Consider the following 17748-nt stretch of genomic DNA (forward strand, 5'->3'; position numbering starts at 1 on the left):
GCTCTACATTCTTGTCAAAAACTGGCATTATTTTGACTTATTCATATTTATCAATCCAATGTGTATACAATGACCTCACCATGGTTTCAATTTGATTTCCTGGATGACTAATAAATTTAAACATCTTTTCATATATTTATGGACGCACCTATTCTCTAATCTCTCTCTCTCCCTTCTTCAAACTTTTCCTCCTCCACCTTGCAGGTGTGTGCGGAGTATTTGCCTTTTGCCCCTCCACATATGTCTCGTCTTCTTATCCTGCTCTGTGCTTAAATAGGCTGACCTTTATGAACTACATCAAAGGGCTCCTTTGCCCTCCAGATTTTGCTGAGTTCCGCCTGTGGGAAGCATTAGCAAAAAATGATATGGTAGAAGAAAAGTGGCAAGGGGGTATTTATTCCCCTGTCTGGCAGGCGGTTAACTCTTGCTACAAAAGTGCTTTTTTCTACAATTACATTACTCTCTTCTAGTATTCACTTCCTCCCCTTGTCTACTTGGGATTTAGAAGTAATAAAGCCTCTCTACTGTTGACAGCCGTGAGGTACTTCATTTTTCCTTGTTAGTTTTCTTTGACCCAGATCAGATTACTGTCTGTTGTCTACAGTCCCTTTATCAAACTCAATTCAGTTACACCATTTAAATATGCCATTTGTTTCCTGCCAGGACAATGAATGATATAAAGTGTATGACTAGGAGTTCCCTGATAGCTCAACAGGTTAAGGATTCAGTGTTGTCACTGCAGTGATACAGGTTCGAGCCCTGGCCTGGGAACTTCTGCATGCCACAGGCAAGGCCAAAAACAAACAAACAAAAAACCCACCAAAACAAAAGTGTGTGATTAAAACCCGATAACGATCCCACAGACATTACAAATATAAAAAAGAGCTGGGAGACAGAGTCAAAGTAAATTAAGCAAAGAACAATGACTTGGAAACCAGACAGACTAACTGGCTACTGTTGGGCTACCTAAGCCATTCCCCTTCTCCTTTTCTCTTGCCAGTCCGCCTCTTTCAAGGCTTTAAAAAAAGGCAATATTCACTTTCTCAGGCCCCTTGCAACTAAGGATGGTTATGTGAGCCACGGTGTAGCCAGTAACATGCAAAGATAGAACAGGGAGGAATACGCTCTGGTAAAGATTTTACTACGCTTAGACAAGCATTTCCTCACTCTGAACACAATTTCACACCAAGAGGCAACAAAGCTAAGGACAAAACTAAACATACCAACAAGAGCAGGGGAGAAAGGCAGAAAGACAGAGTCTAGGTCCCTGACAGTATTCACCAGCCTCTATACCAAACTTGGAATTGCCTAAGACTTATTATGTGAGATAAATCTAACATCTTCATTGCTTAAGCTGATGTTGTCCCAGAGTGTTCATATCTTCAGACCTCGGAGCTTGTTAGGCCTTTCAGGCCCCACTCTAGACCTTCTGAATCAAACTCTCAGGGGATGGGGCCCAAGAATGTACATTCAGTCATCCTCTAAGTGATTTTAAGTAGGCTAAAGTTTGAGCAGTCCTGGGCACTATCAGTCAGCTATTTAATTACAAAGAGCTGAAATCACTTACATCAAGAGTTATTTACACACATCTGAGACTGTTTACCACCTCAACTTTTCCGAGCAGATTCTGTAAGACATTAGGTAAAGCAACTAGTCCAGTATCTGGTAGATACAGAAATTCAATAAATATTAGTTTCCTTTCTCCTGAATCTTACTTTAAGATTTCAAAGGCTTATATAGGGACTGCTTTAGTGCTAGATAAACAGTTTTATCTATTTCCTTTTTTTTTTCTTTTGGCTAAACATGTGGCATTTGGAAGTTTCCTGGTGAGGGATCAAATCCAAACCATAGCTTCAACCTATGCCACAGCTGCGGCAACAATGGATACTTAACACACTACACCAGGCTGGAGGTGGATCCCAAACCGACAGAGACAACACTGGATCCTTGACCCACTGCACCACAGCAGGAACTCCTATTTGCTTTATTAATAGTTATCTTTGAGCTATTTGGGTTAGAAAATTTAAAAACAAATTTAAATAGAAAAAGAAAAAAGACAACTTGATCACTACTGTAGTGAAATGAAATCTTTTGCATGTAGATTCTACAGATTTGGACTAAACATCTGAAAGGCTTTTAAAGTATGAAAAAAAAAAAGACAAAACAGGAAAAAAAGACAATATAGCATCAAGTTATCAAAAAGGGATAAAACAGGGAAAACAAGAGTTCCCTTGTGGTGCAAGTGGGTTAAGGATCTGGCGTTGTCACTGCTGTGGCTCAGGTCACAGCTGTGGTATGAGTTCAATCCCTGGTCCCAGAACCCTCACATGCTACAGATGCAACAACAGGGAAAACAAAGGTGCCATGGTACACAGTATAACAATTATCATAATAATTTAACATTTCCAGAGTTCCCACTGTGGCTGAGTGATAACGCACCTGACTAGTATCCATGAGGACTTGGGTTTGATCCCTGGCCCCACTCAGGGAGTAGAGGATCCGGCATTGCCATGATATGCAGTGTAGGTCGCAGACGTGGCTCAGATCTGGTGTTGCTGTGTCTATGGTATAGCCGGCAGCTGCAGCTCTGATTCGACCTCTAACCTGGGAACTTCCATGTGCCGAAGGTATAGCCCTTTAAAAAAAAAAAAAAAACTCAACTTTCCCAATAATAAATGTGGTTCTAAAATGTGGTCCCTAAAATATTAAGTGGACTTCAAATTTAACACAATTTTACACATGCAGAAATACGTTCTGTAATCTATGTTGGAAGCGCCAATCCTGACATACGGTTAATGAGTCAAATCACATTTTTAAAAAAATAAATAAAAATAGGTGCTCACCTCAAAGTCACACTCTTCTCCCACAGCATATTTGGTCATAATCTCCAACCAAGCAGTATCTACTAACTTCTCTAAGGAGGCTGTGTTATGATGAACCATTTCCAGAACAAGTTTCTCATACCAAGCAGGGAACTCCTCCTTCAAACTAAACAAAGATGTCATTAGTTATCAAGAAAATGCAGAAAAGTCTATCCAGAGAGTTATTCAGGTCAGTTCAAAAAGTTGCGTAGCAAATATATTCAAGGCACTAGAGAATACAAAGATTAAAAACTATGGGGTATACAAGAGAAAAAAAGAACATTTAAATGGCTTTGACAGACCTATCCATGTTAATTTTCTCACCTAAAAAATGAAAGAAAAAAAAATCACATCATTAGTAAGACTGAACATTTTCCCATTAGTTTGTTTTTGCAGTTGACTTCCCTTTCCAGGTATGAATTATTTATTCATAACCTTTGCCTATTTTTTGTTTTAGAGACTGTAATTTAATTATCATATTTCAGTCAATTAAATGCTTTTGTATGCATTCATTCATTTAGTTCTCACGATATCCTGCGAGGGATCTAGAACTTTCATTTTATGGATAAGAAAAACAAAATACAAATGGTTAACGTGTTGAACAATGACTTGAGCTCCAAACCCCTAGCAAAGTAAAATAATGACTACCACTTTTCACTAGCAAAAAAGAACTTGAATTATTATACCAAATATGAGCAAGTGAATAGTGCAAAATAGCACACATATACTGCCAAAAACCTATGTTTCAACTCTCTGGGAAAGGAGTTTGACAAGTTACAAAAACTGTCACATGTACACAAAGATATTCACAGCTAGATGACTGATGAAAGCAGAAAACAGGAAGAAACTGGAGTTCCCATTGTGGCTCAGTGGTAACAAACCCAACTAGTATCTCATGTTGCTGTAGCTGTGGTGTAGGCCGGCAGCCAATGCTCCAATTCAACCCCTAACCCGGGAACTTCCATATGCCGCAGACTCGGTCCTAAAAAGCAAAAAAAAAAAAGAAAAAAAAAAGTAGGAAGAAACAAAATGGATAGTTGTTAGATATCCAATTCTGATCGGATAGTTTATCACTTGCAGCATGAGGACATTCATGAAAAACCAAGTATTACATTTATTATCATACTTAAATATTCTCAATCACTCTCAATGCTGTTAATAAGGACAAATGTTCCTCCAACGGCTAGACTTAAAATCTCTTATCACACTCCCTTCACAATTAATTAACCTACAAAGTTATCTGCTACTCCCCATTTTTTTTTTTTTGGTCTTTTTAGGGCCACACCCTAGGCATATGGAGATTCCCAGGCTAGGGGTTGAATCAGAGCTGTAGCCACAGCCACGCCAGATCCAAGTCGCATCTGCGACCTACACCACAGCTCACAGCAACTCTGGATCCTTAAGCCACCGAGCAATGCCAGAGGTGGAAACTGAGTCCTCATGGATGCTAGTCAGATTCGTTTCCGCTGAGCCACGACGGGAACTCCTATTCCGCAATTATGATCAACAATCTTCTAAGTCTCCCTGAGCCTTTGTTAAGACTGTTTCCTTTGTCCTCTTCCCACTGTCTTCCCTCCCAGCTTAATCATCCTTCCCAGATGTCCTCAGCCTTCCTTAATTCCATGAGGCCTTTCCTGGCCCCTAAAAATTCATTCTCTCTATTAAGCCTCCCAATCATTCAGGCTTAAGAGAGTCATTGTAGATACGTCTAAGGAGTGAGGTTGGACAATGATGTTCAGATTCTTTTACTGACTTTGTACTGTTTACATACAGTATGCATTTCTTTTATAATCAGAAAAAAGTATTTCTGCTTTGAGTAAAAAATTATAAAATCTCACTATCTTTTTCAATAGTTACTCCCAACACTCCTTATATTTTGTTAGCTATCAAATCACATAAAACATTCCCCAACTGCGTTCTTTAGAACTTTGCTCTGATGTAATAGATTCTAAGGTCAAATAAGTTTAAAACTCCTAAGGTTAAACCAAGCTAAAGTTTCTTTACTAGTCTTCTGAAAATCTTTAATATGCTAGTATGTATTATGACTTTTCAAGAACAAAGTCTAAGTGGTTTTCCAAAATTATGGCCCAAAGCTCCTTTCAGAATGACAATCCATCTCATTCTTACTATTCCCAATAATGCCATGATTCCCTAGCCAAATACTCTCCTAGCTAGCCTACAAAGACTTCCCACCCGCCTCTTCCCTCTTTAATATATCCTGCACATTGCTTCTGGACTAATCTCCCAAAGCACAACCCAATCATCAAAACCTCATATGTGCCTCTACTGTTCAAAAAATACTGAGTTCCCATTGGGGCTCAGAGGGTTAAGTACCTGACACAGTATCCCTGAACATGTGGGTTCTATCCCTGGCCTCAATAAGTGGGTTAAGGACCCGGCATTACCACAAGCTGTGGCATAGGTCATAGGTGCAGCTTGGATCCAGAGTAGCTGTGGTATAGGCCAGCAGCTGCAGCGCCTATTTGACCCCTATCCCAGAAACTTCCATACGTCACAGCTGAGTCCCTTAAAAAAATATATATATTACTCTTCTCCCCTACTCCTTGGCTTTAAATTCCCACTTACCCACACAATATTTAGAATTGAGACTCATTTCTTCTCCTAACTGCAAAATTTCATCGTAGTGATGCCTACACCTAGAGATATAACCTGCACCACCTTGAATAAAGTCTTTCTCACCAGGTTTTAAAAAAAAAGTATTGCTGTTCTCACTTCATTCACTGAATTAATCACAAACGTCTCATCTTGTCTTTTGCAATTAGGCACAAACTACCCTTCAAGGATAAGTCTCAGTAAGTTTTCCCCAGAAAATGACTCTAGTCTCTCTAACCTCTAAATTCCCACCACACTTTATGTCTTTGTGTGGAGGGAAGCGATTTTTCTTTTTGAAACTGAATTCTCTAACAGTTTTCACCTGATCCTCTTTGGGTTTTCCAGGTACATGATCATATTATAAGCAACAATAATTGACCCCTTCCTTATTACTCTTTATTTGTTGTAGGTTATTATCTTTTATTCACAGAGAATTTTCACACACCCAAAAAGACATCCAGAGAAATTAACAATACCTCTATTTCGCAAAGAGCAAACAGTAAGTGCTTTATACAGTACAGAGGATTATCTATCTAGGCACGAGGACCAATTCAAGAATAAGTCAAGGAGTTCCCATCGTGGCGCAGCGGAAACAAATCCGACTAGGAACCATGAGGTTGTGGTTCAATCCCTGGCCTTGCTCAGTGGGTTAAGGATCCGGCATTGCTGTGAGCTGTGGTGTAGGCCGGCAGCTGTAGCTCCCATTAGACCCCGAGCCTGGGAATCTCCATGTGCCGCAGGTGCAGCCCTAAAAAGCAAAAAATAAGTAAATAAAAAAAATTTTTTAATTAAAAAAAAAAAGAGTAAGTCAAATATGAGATCTACCCTCAAGTTTACAAGCTACTACAGGGGTCAGCAGCAGACCATGAGTTAAATCCACCCTGCTACCAGTTTTTGTAAATAAAATTTTACAGGGACCCAGCCTCTCCCATTCACTTGTGTATTGTCAATGGCTATTTTCATTGTACAACCTCAAAGTTGAATAGCTGAGACAGAGACCACAGGGCCCACAAACCCTTAAATATTTACTAACTGGCGTATTACAGAAAAAGTGGGTCAAACCCAAGTCTAATACACTAAATAAGGCATATACATAAATAATACTCATCCAAAATGGAATGATGTCAGTGACCCAAGCAAAGAACAAACACACACTAGGTTAACAGACTTAATTAGTTATTATTAATTATTAGTCAATGATGGAGCCATTACTAGACCCCAGGTCTCCACTGAAGCCAGTGCTGTTACACAACCAAAAGAGAGCAGAATTGTATTCAATTACTACATGCTTTCTACTTATCTACTATCAAGAGAAGTCACTGAGAAGTCCACAGAGTTTCTACTCCAAATTTTCAAGAGTACTGTTTTTTTTTATAGTAACAATAAATGGAGTCTAATCTTTAAAAATTGTGAGTCACTATATTATACACCTATAACTAATATACTATCAACTATATTTCAAAAAAAAAAAAAAAACCTAAAAAAAGGAGTTCCCTGGTGGTTCGGCGGGTTAAGAATCCAGTGTTATCACTGCTGCGGCACAGGTTAAGGTCGTGGGGCCAATCTGATTAACTGATTCCTGGCCTGGGAACTTTCACATGCCTCTGGTACAGCAAACAAACAAAAACACTTAAAAAAAGAAAAAAATCACCTTGGAGTTCCCGTCGTGGCTCAGTGGTTAACAAATCCGACTAGGAACCATGAGGTGGCGGGTTCGATCCCTGGCCTTGCTCAGTGGGTTAAGGATCCGGCGTTGCCGCGAGCTGTAGTGTAGGTCGCAGGCGTGGCTTGGATCCCCTGTTGCTGTGGTGCAGGCCGGCGGCTATAGCTCCAATTCAACCCCTAGCCTGGGAACCACATATGCCGCAGGAATGGCCCTAGAAAAGGCAAAAAGACAAAAAAAAAAAAAAGACCTATAGCAGAATCAAAAAAAAAAAGGGATACAAATGACTTATTTGCAGAACAAAAACAGACTCACAGAACTCACAGACTTTGAAAAACTTATGGTTACCAAAGGGGACAGGTGGTGGGCGGGGATAGAGTGGGGGTTTGGGACTGGCATATGCACAATGAGATACCTGGAATGATTGGCCAATAGGGACCTGCTGTACAGCAAAGAACGCTACCCAGTATTCTGTGATAATCTATGTGGGGAAAGAATCAGAATGGATATGTGGATATGTATGACTGGGTCACTTTGCTGTACAGAAGAAATTATCACAGCCTTGTAAATTAACTATACTTCAATAAAAGTTAAAAATATTTTAATGTTTAAAAATTAAAAAATAATAAAACTAAAAAAAGTAGTATTATGTCTAGTTTCTACTTATATTTTACATGCTTCTACTGTCTAAAACTCTGAATGCTTTCTTTGAAAGAATACCCAAATAAGCCCACTGAATATAGACAGGATTTTTAAGACACCTCTTTCAATCACTCCACTGAGCCACAAAGAGAACTCCCAAATTGTGTATTATTTTTTGATAGCTGCTATAAATACTGTCTTAGGAGTTCTCCTTGTGGTCAGTGGTAACAAACCTGACTAGTAACCATGGACACAGGTTCAATCCCTGGCCTCGTTCAGTGAGTTAAGGATCCAGCATTGCTGTGAGCTGTGGCTGTAGGTCACAGACTCAGCTTGGATCCCATGTTGCTGTGGCTCTGGCGTAGGCCAGCAGCTATAGTTCCAATTCTACCCCTAGCCTGGGAACCTCCATATACCTTGGGTGCAGCCCTAAAAAGACCAAAAAAAAAAAAAAAAAGTCTTAAATTTCAAATGACCACAAAATAAAACTTTCTAATTTGCTGCCTCTATATTACTTCTAGGTTATACAAGCTTCCCTTTCTTAGAACCACATTTCTGAGTATTTACAAGGTAAAAGCATACAGGAAGAACACTCAAAAGCTTAGCAAATACCTAAATAAGTGAAGGCACAACTATTTATTACACATACTTTATCACTTACAAAAGGACAATAGGCAAGACACCATTATACTAATGCAATGTATTCCGATTTATGCCCCATAAATTTAAATACAACTACGGTTTTATGGTTCTATTTCCCCTTCCTTAATAGTGTGAAGATGTACTGGAAGGACAGCACTTCCACTACTTACAGTTCGGCAACTTCCTGTTCCTCCTCCCAGGCCTCTTTGTGTGTTAGCTGACTGCTTCCGGTACTCTTACACGTCCAAATGCGCTCACTGTATCTTTCCAAACGGGCTTCATACTCTCTGTCAGCAGAGGCTCAGGAAAATAACATTCAAGCAACAGAAGCAACTAAGCCATAAAATGCTTATCATACATAGAAAAAAATCTATAGAATCCTTTCTATACTGCACAGCATGAGAAGATAAAGTTAAAAATCAGTTTTCAATAGGCAAATCCATACAAAACGATAAAGACTAAAATATGACTAAGCATGTCACGATTTATAAATAAATTGTGGTGTATCTTAGTACAGGAGTTCCCTGACAGCCTAATAGGTTAAGGATCCGGCACTGCTATGATATGGGTTCAATCCCTGACCAGGGAACTTCCAGTGTAACAGTCAAAAAAACCTCTTCAGTCCAAAGGTATTTTCTTCAACTCACTCAAGTTTCATTTCACAAGACTCACAGTGCTAAAAATTAGTAAGAAAAAGAGGAAAAATAAAACACGAGTCATAAAGAGTAAGAATTTAAGGTATGTGAAGTTGTTACACACCTCAGATGGTCAGCAAGTTTAAGAATCACCTCCACAGCAAGAGGAGACGACTACACAGGTCTCACAGGCAGTTTGGAATAACCCTGTGCATATGTTAATGATCCATTTCCTAACAGTCTTCCGGTCCACCTTGGAAACACTGGTAGAATCTCTAGGGTTTAAAGATAAATTCCATAAAGTACTAAAAATAAATCTGACATGGTATTCTTTATCCAGATTTTTGTTATCTCCAGTAACACTACATTCACGAGTCATTCACAAGTCCTTGTTCCATCTTTGTGCGGGAGATGGAAGAAGACAGTGCAGAAACCCATGCTGCATACCTGGTAACTTTCCACACCATCCCATCTGGAATTCATTATCAGCCAGCGACACTCAGATTCAAATGATTAAGTACCTTATTTACTTTTACGCAGCGCAAAAGATGCTACGCAAGAAAACAAACTGACACCACAGCTAGAAAACTGGCTGTCAATCTCTGAACTTTTCAAGCGACACTTTTCACAGTACCTGAAACCAAAGTATTTAAACAGTTCCTCTTGTAATATTACCTCACAACTAAACCAATAATTCATTTTTAATATGTGTAGAGTCTTGGTTTTCCAGGGGTACGAGCAGTTAAAAGACAAATGACAAGAGAGTTCCCGTCGTGGCTCAACAGTCAACGAACCCAAGTGGTGTTCATGAGGAGACGGGTTTGATCCCTGGCCTCACCCAGAAGGCTGGGGATCCCGTGTTGCTGTGAGCTGTGGTGTAGGTCACAGACGTGGCTCAGATCTGGCATTGCTATGGTGCAGGCTGGCAGCTGTAGCTCTGATCTGCCCCCCAGCCTGGGAACTTCCATATGCCTCAGGTGCAGCCCTAAAAAGCGAAAAGGAAGGAAGAAAGGAAAGAAAGAGAAAGAAAGAAAAAAAGAAAGAAAAAGAATTACAGGGAGTTCCCATCGTGGCTCAGTGGAAACTTATCTGACTAGTATCCATGAGGATGAAGGTTCAATCCCTGGCCTCAGTGGGTTAAGGATGAGGCGTTGCCGTGAGCTGTGGTGTAGGCTGAACACACGGCTTGGCTCTGGCATTGCTGTGGCTGTGGCTGTGGCGTAGGCCGGCAGCTGTAGCTCTGATTCGACCCCTAGCCTGGGAACCTCCACATGCTGTGGTACGGCCCTAAGAAATCAAAAACAAAAATAAACAAACCATAAAAAAACCCACTGAAATTTTATAAAATCCCATAGAGAAAAGGAAATCACATGCTTCCACAGGGACATTATTATAAGGAATCAAAAACTGGATTTGTTTTCTGTCTTTGCACTTGGGGAGGGGAGGCAAAATAAAGAATCAGTAAGTGGGTTTACTTAAACATTCAAAAAGCTTGATAACAGTTCTAATATATTATTCAGTTACACTGAAGAAATTCACCATGTAATCAGAGAGAATGTGAGATTAACAAATATGTCTTAAAGAGAAAACATTTAAGTTTTTATTATTAGTTGTAACTTAAAAAGGATAATGTGCCCAGTCCACTCTCCTTAGATTCAAGGCCCCTTATGTGGCCAATAACACAAAAACTGCTATCATCTGGATGCCTCAGTGAGCCCTCAAATCCAACCTTTTCTCAAGTCAATTCTTCCTACCCCTCCCCTCCCCTCCCTTCCCTCCCAAACCTGCTCCTTAACGGATATACCCAATCTCAATGAATGGCCCCAGTATCCAAGTCTGAAGTCAGGGAATCACTGTCACCTCTTCAGCCTAACTGTAACCACTTAGGCACATATCAATTCAGTTCTTTCTCTCCAATAACAGACGTATCTAATTCAACTTCCAAGCCTCATTTCTCACCCAGGTGTAACATTTTAAAACATTTTAATTGACCTCGGTAATCAATCCTCTTCCAGTTCTTTGTGCTTCTCACCCTAACATCCTTTTTCTTTCTTTTTTTTTTTTTTTGGATTTTTGCTATTTCTTTGGGCCGCTCCCGCGGCATATGGAAGTTCCCAGGCTAGGGGTCGAATCGGAGCTGTAGCCACTGGCCTACGCCAGAGCCACAGCAACAAGGGATCCGAGCCGAGTCTGAAACCTACACCACAGCTCACGGCAACGCCGGATCGTTAACCCACTGAGCAAGGGCAGGGACCGAACCCGCAACCTCATGGTTCCTAGTCGGATTCGTTAACCACTGCGCCACGACGGGAACTCCACATCCTTTTTCTCTGTCTTATTTTTAAACCCATTTCTCCTGATTTAAAAATCTCATTTGCAGAGTTCCCACTGTAGCACAGCAGGTTAAGGATCTGGTGTTGTCTCTGTGACAGCACAGGTTGGACTACTGACTAAGCGTGGTGGGTTAAGGATCCAGGATCCACTGTTGCCACAGCTGTGGCATAATCACAGCTGTAGCATCCATTCCACCCCTAGCCTGGAAACTTCCATATGCTGCGGGTGCAGCCCTAAAAAAGCAAAAAAAAAAAAAAAAAGAACATCCAAACTAAACGCTTCACTTCTTATTCCCCCCATTACCAGCCAAAACAAAAGAAACACTGGATCCACTTTCCACTTCCAGGGTCCTCTGCAGCTGAGAATTAGCCCATTGGCTGTCAAAACATTATCCTGGGAGTTCCCGTTGTGGCGTAGTGGTTAACGAACCCAACTAGGACCCATGAGGTTGCAGGTTCGATCCCTTGCCTTGCTCAGTGGGTTAGGGATCTGGCGTTGCCGTAAGCTGTGGTGTAGGTCGCAGACACAGCTCGGATCCCGCGTTGCTGTGGCTCTGGCACAGGCCGGCGGCTACATCTCCAATTCAAGCCCTAGCCTAGGAACCTCCATATGCTGCAGGAGCAGCCCAAGAAATGGCAAAAAGACAAAAAAAACACATTATCCTGACTCCTCCCTCAATCAATCACCAAATCCTGTCAAATCAACATAATTTCAGAAATCCTTCTACTACACTTCTCTCCATCTCAAGGGCTAGTAAATTTGTTCACACCACTATTATCTATTGCTTAGATTATTTAATCACCGCTTCTCAGTCTAGCTAGCGGGCTCAAGGCTGCAGAACCATTCTCCACACTGCAGCCACAGTAATCTTCCTAATCTGAAATTCTGCTTCTTTCCTGTTCAAGTTTTTCAACAACCTCCAGTAAATTTAAAGCAAAGTCCAAACTTTTCAGCCTATCTCAGAGGACCTGTCATGCAGCCCTTTTATTACTCTCAACACTCCATCTCCATTCTCACTTCTTAGCTCCAGCCATGAAATTTCTCTTAATTTTTCAAAATCAAGAACCTTCAGGAGTTCCCACTGTGGCTCAGCAGTAATGAACCCAAGTAGCATCCATGAGAATGTGGCCTCGCTCAGTGGGTTAAGGATCTGCTCAGTGGGTTAAGGATCTGGCAGTGCCATGAGCTGTGGCGTAGGTCGCAAACATAGCTCAGATCCCAAGTTGCTGTGGAGCAGGCTGGCAGCTGCAGCTCCGATTCGAGCCTAGCCCAGAACTTCCATATGCAGGGTCAGCCCTTTAAAAAAAGCAAGCAGGAGTTCCCATTGTGGCTCAGCGGCTAACAAACCCGACCAGCATGCATGAGGACACAGGTTCCATCCCTGACCTCACTCAGTGGGTTAAGGATCCAACATTGCCATGAGCTGTGGTGTAGGTCAGATGCAGCTCGAATCCAGCATTGCTGTGGCTGTGGCGAAGGTCGGCAGCTGCAGCTCCAATTCAACCCCTAGACTGGGAACCGCCATGTGCCACTGGCGCAGCCCTAAAAAGACAAAAAATTTCAAAAAATTAAAGATCAGGAGCCTTCAAAATTACAAACTCTTCAAAAGACACAGTCCTCTATTCTTCATCTAACTAAATTCTAACCACGCTTTAGATCACATCTTAAAAGTAACTTTCCCCAGGAAACATTCCCTTAACCCTAAAATGTGGCAGACGCACTCTTATTTGCAAACATCCACCTCCCTTCCAGAAAGAGTCTACATCTCCGTCCACTGCCACGTGGCTTGCAAATGCCTCCCAGGAAAAGGACTGCATATCCCGCCCAACCATATTAGGCTTGGCCACTTGACTTGCTCCGACCAATAGATGCCATAGACACCACCTCCAGGAAGAAGCCTAAAAAGTCATCATGGGTTCCTCCAGATCTTTCTGTCTCTAGAAAAGGACACTGCAGACAGGGACTACTCCTTCAACCTGAGTCTTGGAATAAGAAAAATGTGCCTTTTTTTTCCCCACTCAGTTTCCTTTTTTTCAAATTTGGCCATTAGAAAAACTTTAATTACATGTGGCTCACATATTTCTATTGGACAGCACTATAAACCCATTGTTTACATCTAGGAATGAATGTCCTCTAATACAAAATTTTAAACTGACTAGTCATTCAAATTAGATTAATTTCAAAGTCAAAAACTGAAATTTCTACAACCCCTTACACTACATATTTTTAAGTTTATGTAAATCTGTCCTGGTTATTGCTTTGACTTATGGTAAGAGAAAAGCTACAGAAAAACTGAAAATGAAAGGAGGAAAAAAAAGCCCACTAGAAGGACACTGAGTTAGCTGCCTCTAAATCCTATTTCAGATTTTAGGTTACCAATATAAGTCACTCACTCTCAAATAACCGCTCAGAGCAAATGCCAACTGAGCTTTTTATGTCCCAACGATTGCTGCACTTATAATTGCAGACAAAATGTCAGACCAATTCTCCAAAGGTTGTGTAAGCTATAAATGATAAGATAATTTCAAATCCTAGACTATCTCATCATGCATCTACTTTTTCAAGAGTTCAAGAACTATCTCCTTACCACAATATGCTGCTTCTTTGTTCTCTTTAGACTTTTAAGGATTGTTTCTTTCAATAAAGTACTTGATAGCCTGAAAGGAAGTGGCCCAGAAAAGTATGGAGGTTAAATATGCATAACTATAACCCTAAGAGTTCTAAATGGGATGACAAACACCAACTCAAGGTCTGCTTTTTATCCTATTTTCTCTCTTTGGACTAGTGTGTCATTAAGTTAAAAATAACTCTAAAGCGGAATAACTTGTTACCTTAAAGAAATTAAATTATACAAGTCAACAGACAATCTTGCTCAGTATTCCAACTGTCCAATAAAATCCTGTCTTGCCTCAGCTCTTAAAAAGCTCTAGTCGGGTTTTTCTTAGGCAAATCAAGTTATTCTCGTCTAGAGCCAGAATAGCTGTATATTCGAACAGCCACTCTTTATTACACCACCTGAAAATTCTCTTACCTTGACGCTACACTAGTTTCTATGCTTTAAAAACTGAAATAGTTAAAACAATACAACAACAACAAATTAATCTACAGCAGACTACACATAGGTTCAGTTCCTCCTTAAAATCCATCAACTTAAATACAGTCAGTGTGGAGTTCTACTCTCAAATAATTACATCAAGAAGTGAATCTGGTAAAGTTAACTTTTCCAGCTAAGACATGGTGTCCTGGAGTTCCCACTGTGGTGCAGTGGGTTAAGAATTCAGCTGCAGCGGCTTGGGTCACTTCAGAGGTGTGGTTTGGATGGTTTGGATCCTTCACTCAGTGCAGTGGGTTAAGGACCCAAGGATCTGGCATTGCTGCAGCTGTGGTTCAGGTCACAGCTGTGGCTCGAATTCAAACCCTGACCCAGGAACTTCCATATGCCTTGAATGTGGCCATAAAGTAAAAAACAAAAACAAAAAAAGATTGGTGTCTTGCCTGTAATACTACTCTAGGAAGCAATGTACCATAGATTGAGCTACTGTACAATAAACATAATTATCAATATATAATCCTGTTATCAAATATGTGCATCATTCACGACTACCACGGTAAGTTTAGTGACGACGTACAGTAATACCTGCAAGAACACAATGCTCAGAGCTGTAAGTCAATAAAATATCATACAAATTTGCTACAGAATATATATACAATCAAGAGGAAGGTATTAGGAGAAAATTAAGAGTATGAAATCCTATTAAAAGCATAATTGTAACTATAAATTAAGTAATAGAAATACTTCAAATGCAGCAGTTACCTAACCGCATACTTGTTCTCCTCTATGAAATCGCTAATAGCCTAATAAAGAAATATGTCAATCTGGCAACCACATAGCACAACTGCTTTAAAAACCATCCTCAAAGTGCTTCCACTAGAAGAAATTCCAAAGGGAGCAATTTCCCCCCAAATATGTAACAGTTTAAGAACTCCTTTGTAAAAAGGGTTCAGAATACTGGCATGGGAAATTTTAAAGATGAGGAATTTTTATTAAATACCTACCACTTAAAAAGTTTCACCTTTCAGTTTTCAACTGTCATCATTTAAAGAAATTCTTCATACACAGTTCAACGATTTCAGTAAATGATATGAAAAAGCCTAGGCTGCCAGTTCGAAATTAGCTATCTCGTCATTTTTTACAAAGCTCAGTGCCTATTACAGATTTAGAATTTGTCTCATAGAGTAGAGATTAATTTGCAGATTCTTATACTCTACTAGAACCAGGCCTGATAAATTAATAACCAGTAACATTAGTATGAATAACCATCAAGTGCTCAAAAGCTGACATTTGAAAAGGATATGGCATAGTCCCACAAGGAATTTTTTACTCCACTGATGTTTTGGAATGTTATTAAAAAAAAGGTAGATCACTTTTAAAACAGGGTTTTTAGTAGAGCTAGAGCACTCCTCCGAAACAATTTAAAGTCCTAACAGAACAAGAAAAAGAACCAGACTATTCCTCCTACCACCCCCTTAAATGCGCTTTCTCTTATACCACAAACTGACACAAACAATGGACACAGACTATTAAAAGTGAAGGAATAACATTTCATGTTGCTTCCTTGATTTACTTACAAGGATGAGGTACCGGCCCTGGATTCTACTCCTGACTCTCATCATTCAGCGTATGACCTTAACAAGTCGGCCTCAACTGCCTGGGCCCACCTGGCCTACTCTGGCAGGAGAACCCACCATCTCCAAGATCCATTTCAGCTCTGAGATGCTACAGTTACATTTCAAGAGCCTTCCTACAGCACAGACTCACTTTCCAAGTCCCTCTGTACTTAAACACCTAACATCCACAATCTGCACTCACACAAGAGCGAGGTTATCCCGTAAAGCATCATATTAAAGAGAAGATCAAAGAGAAATGCAATCAAATGATATGGCTCACACTTGGCGCTTCCTCCTATACCGAGGCAAGCAAACAAACTACTAAGAAATCAAGTTCTTCCAAAGGGAAGGGGGAGATAAAACTAAATAATACATTAGCCTTCACTCTTGAAGCTTTCTATCACTAAAGAAAGCTTGATTCAGAAATCTTGTTTACACTTAAGCTTCATAAAGGATTTAGCTGGAATCCATTTAAAAAAAGTAAGAGTTGTACGACCTTCAACTACAAGACAAATAAAGCTTGTGAAAGAAATCTTAAGCAATGATTAGAAAGATGCTTCGTACTTAAAACATCAGCCTCGCGTTCCTCAAGTACAGCATCAAAACTTTAAGCGTGTCTTGGTATTTTTTTAAATATTGTTAGAAGACAAATACCTATCTCCTGTACACCGTCAAAATTCCTTATCTGTGCATACCCAGGGAAGAAAAGCATCCGCTCCTCCAAGGTAACTTTTTCCTGCTTTTTCTCTAAGTCTGGAAAATCACCAGTAAGTCCATCACCACCCTAAAGTCCACACGGGGGGAGCAAAACACAAATGCCCCTGCGGAGATCGAGGTAGAACGCATCACCAAGATCACGAAGCTGCGCGAGTACAATCCCCAAAACTTAAGAAAAAAAGCAGCAGCAAAGGAAACCCAGTTCCTCCTGCTAATTAGGGCCTAAAACCAAACCCCTGGGAAATTGGTTGGAGGATCGCTCACCGACAGCGAGGCCCGTAGACAAAATGCGGGGTCGGGGAAAGGATGGAGGGCACAGGGCTCCAGAGCGGCCTGAACCCGGCCGGCCAGCCGGCCCTCCCGCCCCCGGAACTGCAGGCTCCGGGCTCAGGCTCCGGGTGCAGGCCCGCCGACGCCGGGCGCGCTGACAGCTGCCACTGGCCCGGGGCTGCGCGGCCCACCCCGCCCCACCCCACCCCGCGGGCGGCCTGGCCAGCGCGGCTGGAAAAGGATACTCCCGGGTGCGGAAGGCCTCCTGAGTGTGCGCGATGGTGAACAGCGGCTCTTCGCCTGGAAGCGGCTTCACCAGCGGGAAGGGCTTGCGGCCCAGGAGCGGCGCCATGGCGGCGGCGTTAGCGGAGGGGAAGACGTAGGCTCCTCGGCGAGCCTGCGGCGCAACACTAGGCCCCGCGGCCGGGAGCAAGCGCCAGGCTCCCGGGGGTGGGGTGGGGGAGGGGAGGGGTGAGAGGGCGGCGCGAACTCGGCTCCTTCAGGGCCAGCGCCGCCGCGCGAGGGCCATGGAACTGGACGCAAAGGCACAGAATTCCCACGCACACTGCCGCACCGCCCCGAAGCCTCCGGCCAACCTTCGCTACGGGTCCCAGCGTTCAGCAGTCACGACGCGTCCTCAGCTGCACCGGAGGAAATTATTGAAAAATGGCGGGAGATTCCCCTCCTCCCCCCCGCCCGGCCA

At 41.7% G+C, this 17748-nt stretch overlaps 1 protein-coding gene across 1 annotated transcript in view; it reads right to left on the minus strand.

Annotated features, from left to right (window-relative positions):
* Nucleotides 1-17748, minus strand: part of BAZ1B (bromodomain adjacent to zinc finger domain 1B) — an 83450-nt gene extending 65702 nt beyond the window's left edge. Inside the window, 3 exon segments of the mRNA XM_047779849.1 lie at nucleotides 2844-2988; nucleotides 8592-8708; nucleotides 17291-17748. Coding sequence (XP_047635805.1) covers nucleotides 2844-2988; nucleotides 8592-8708; nucleotides 17291-17397 — 369 coding nt within the window. The 5' untranslated portion in view covers nucleotides 17398-17748.

Source organism: Phacochoerus africanus, chromosome 5 (assembly GCF_016906955.1).
Source record: "Phacochoerus africanus isolate WHEZ1 chromosome 5, ROS_Pafr_v1, whole genome shotgun sequence".
Classification (NCBI taxonomy): domain Eukaryota; kingdom Metazoa; phylum Chordata; class Mammalia; order Artiodactyla; family Suidae; genus Phacochoerus; species Phacochoerus africanus.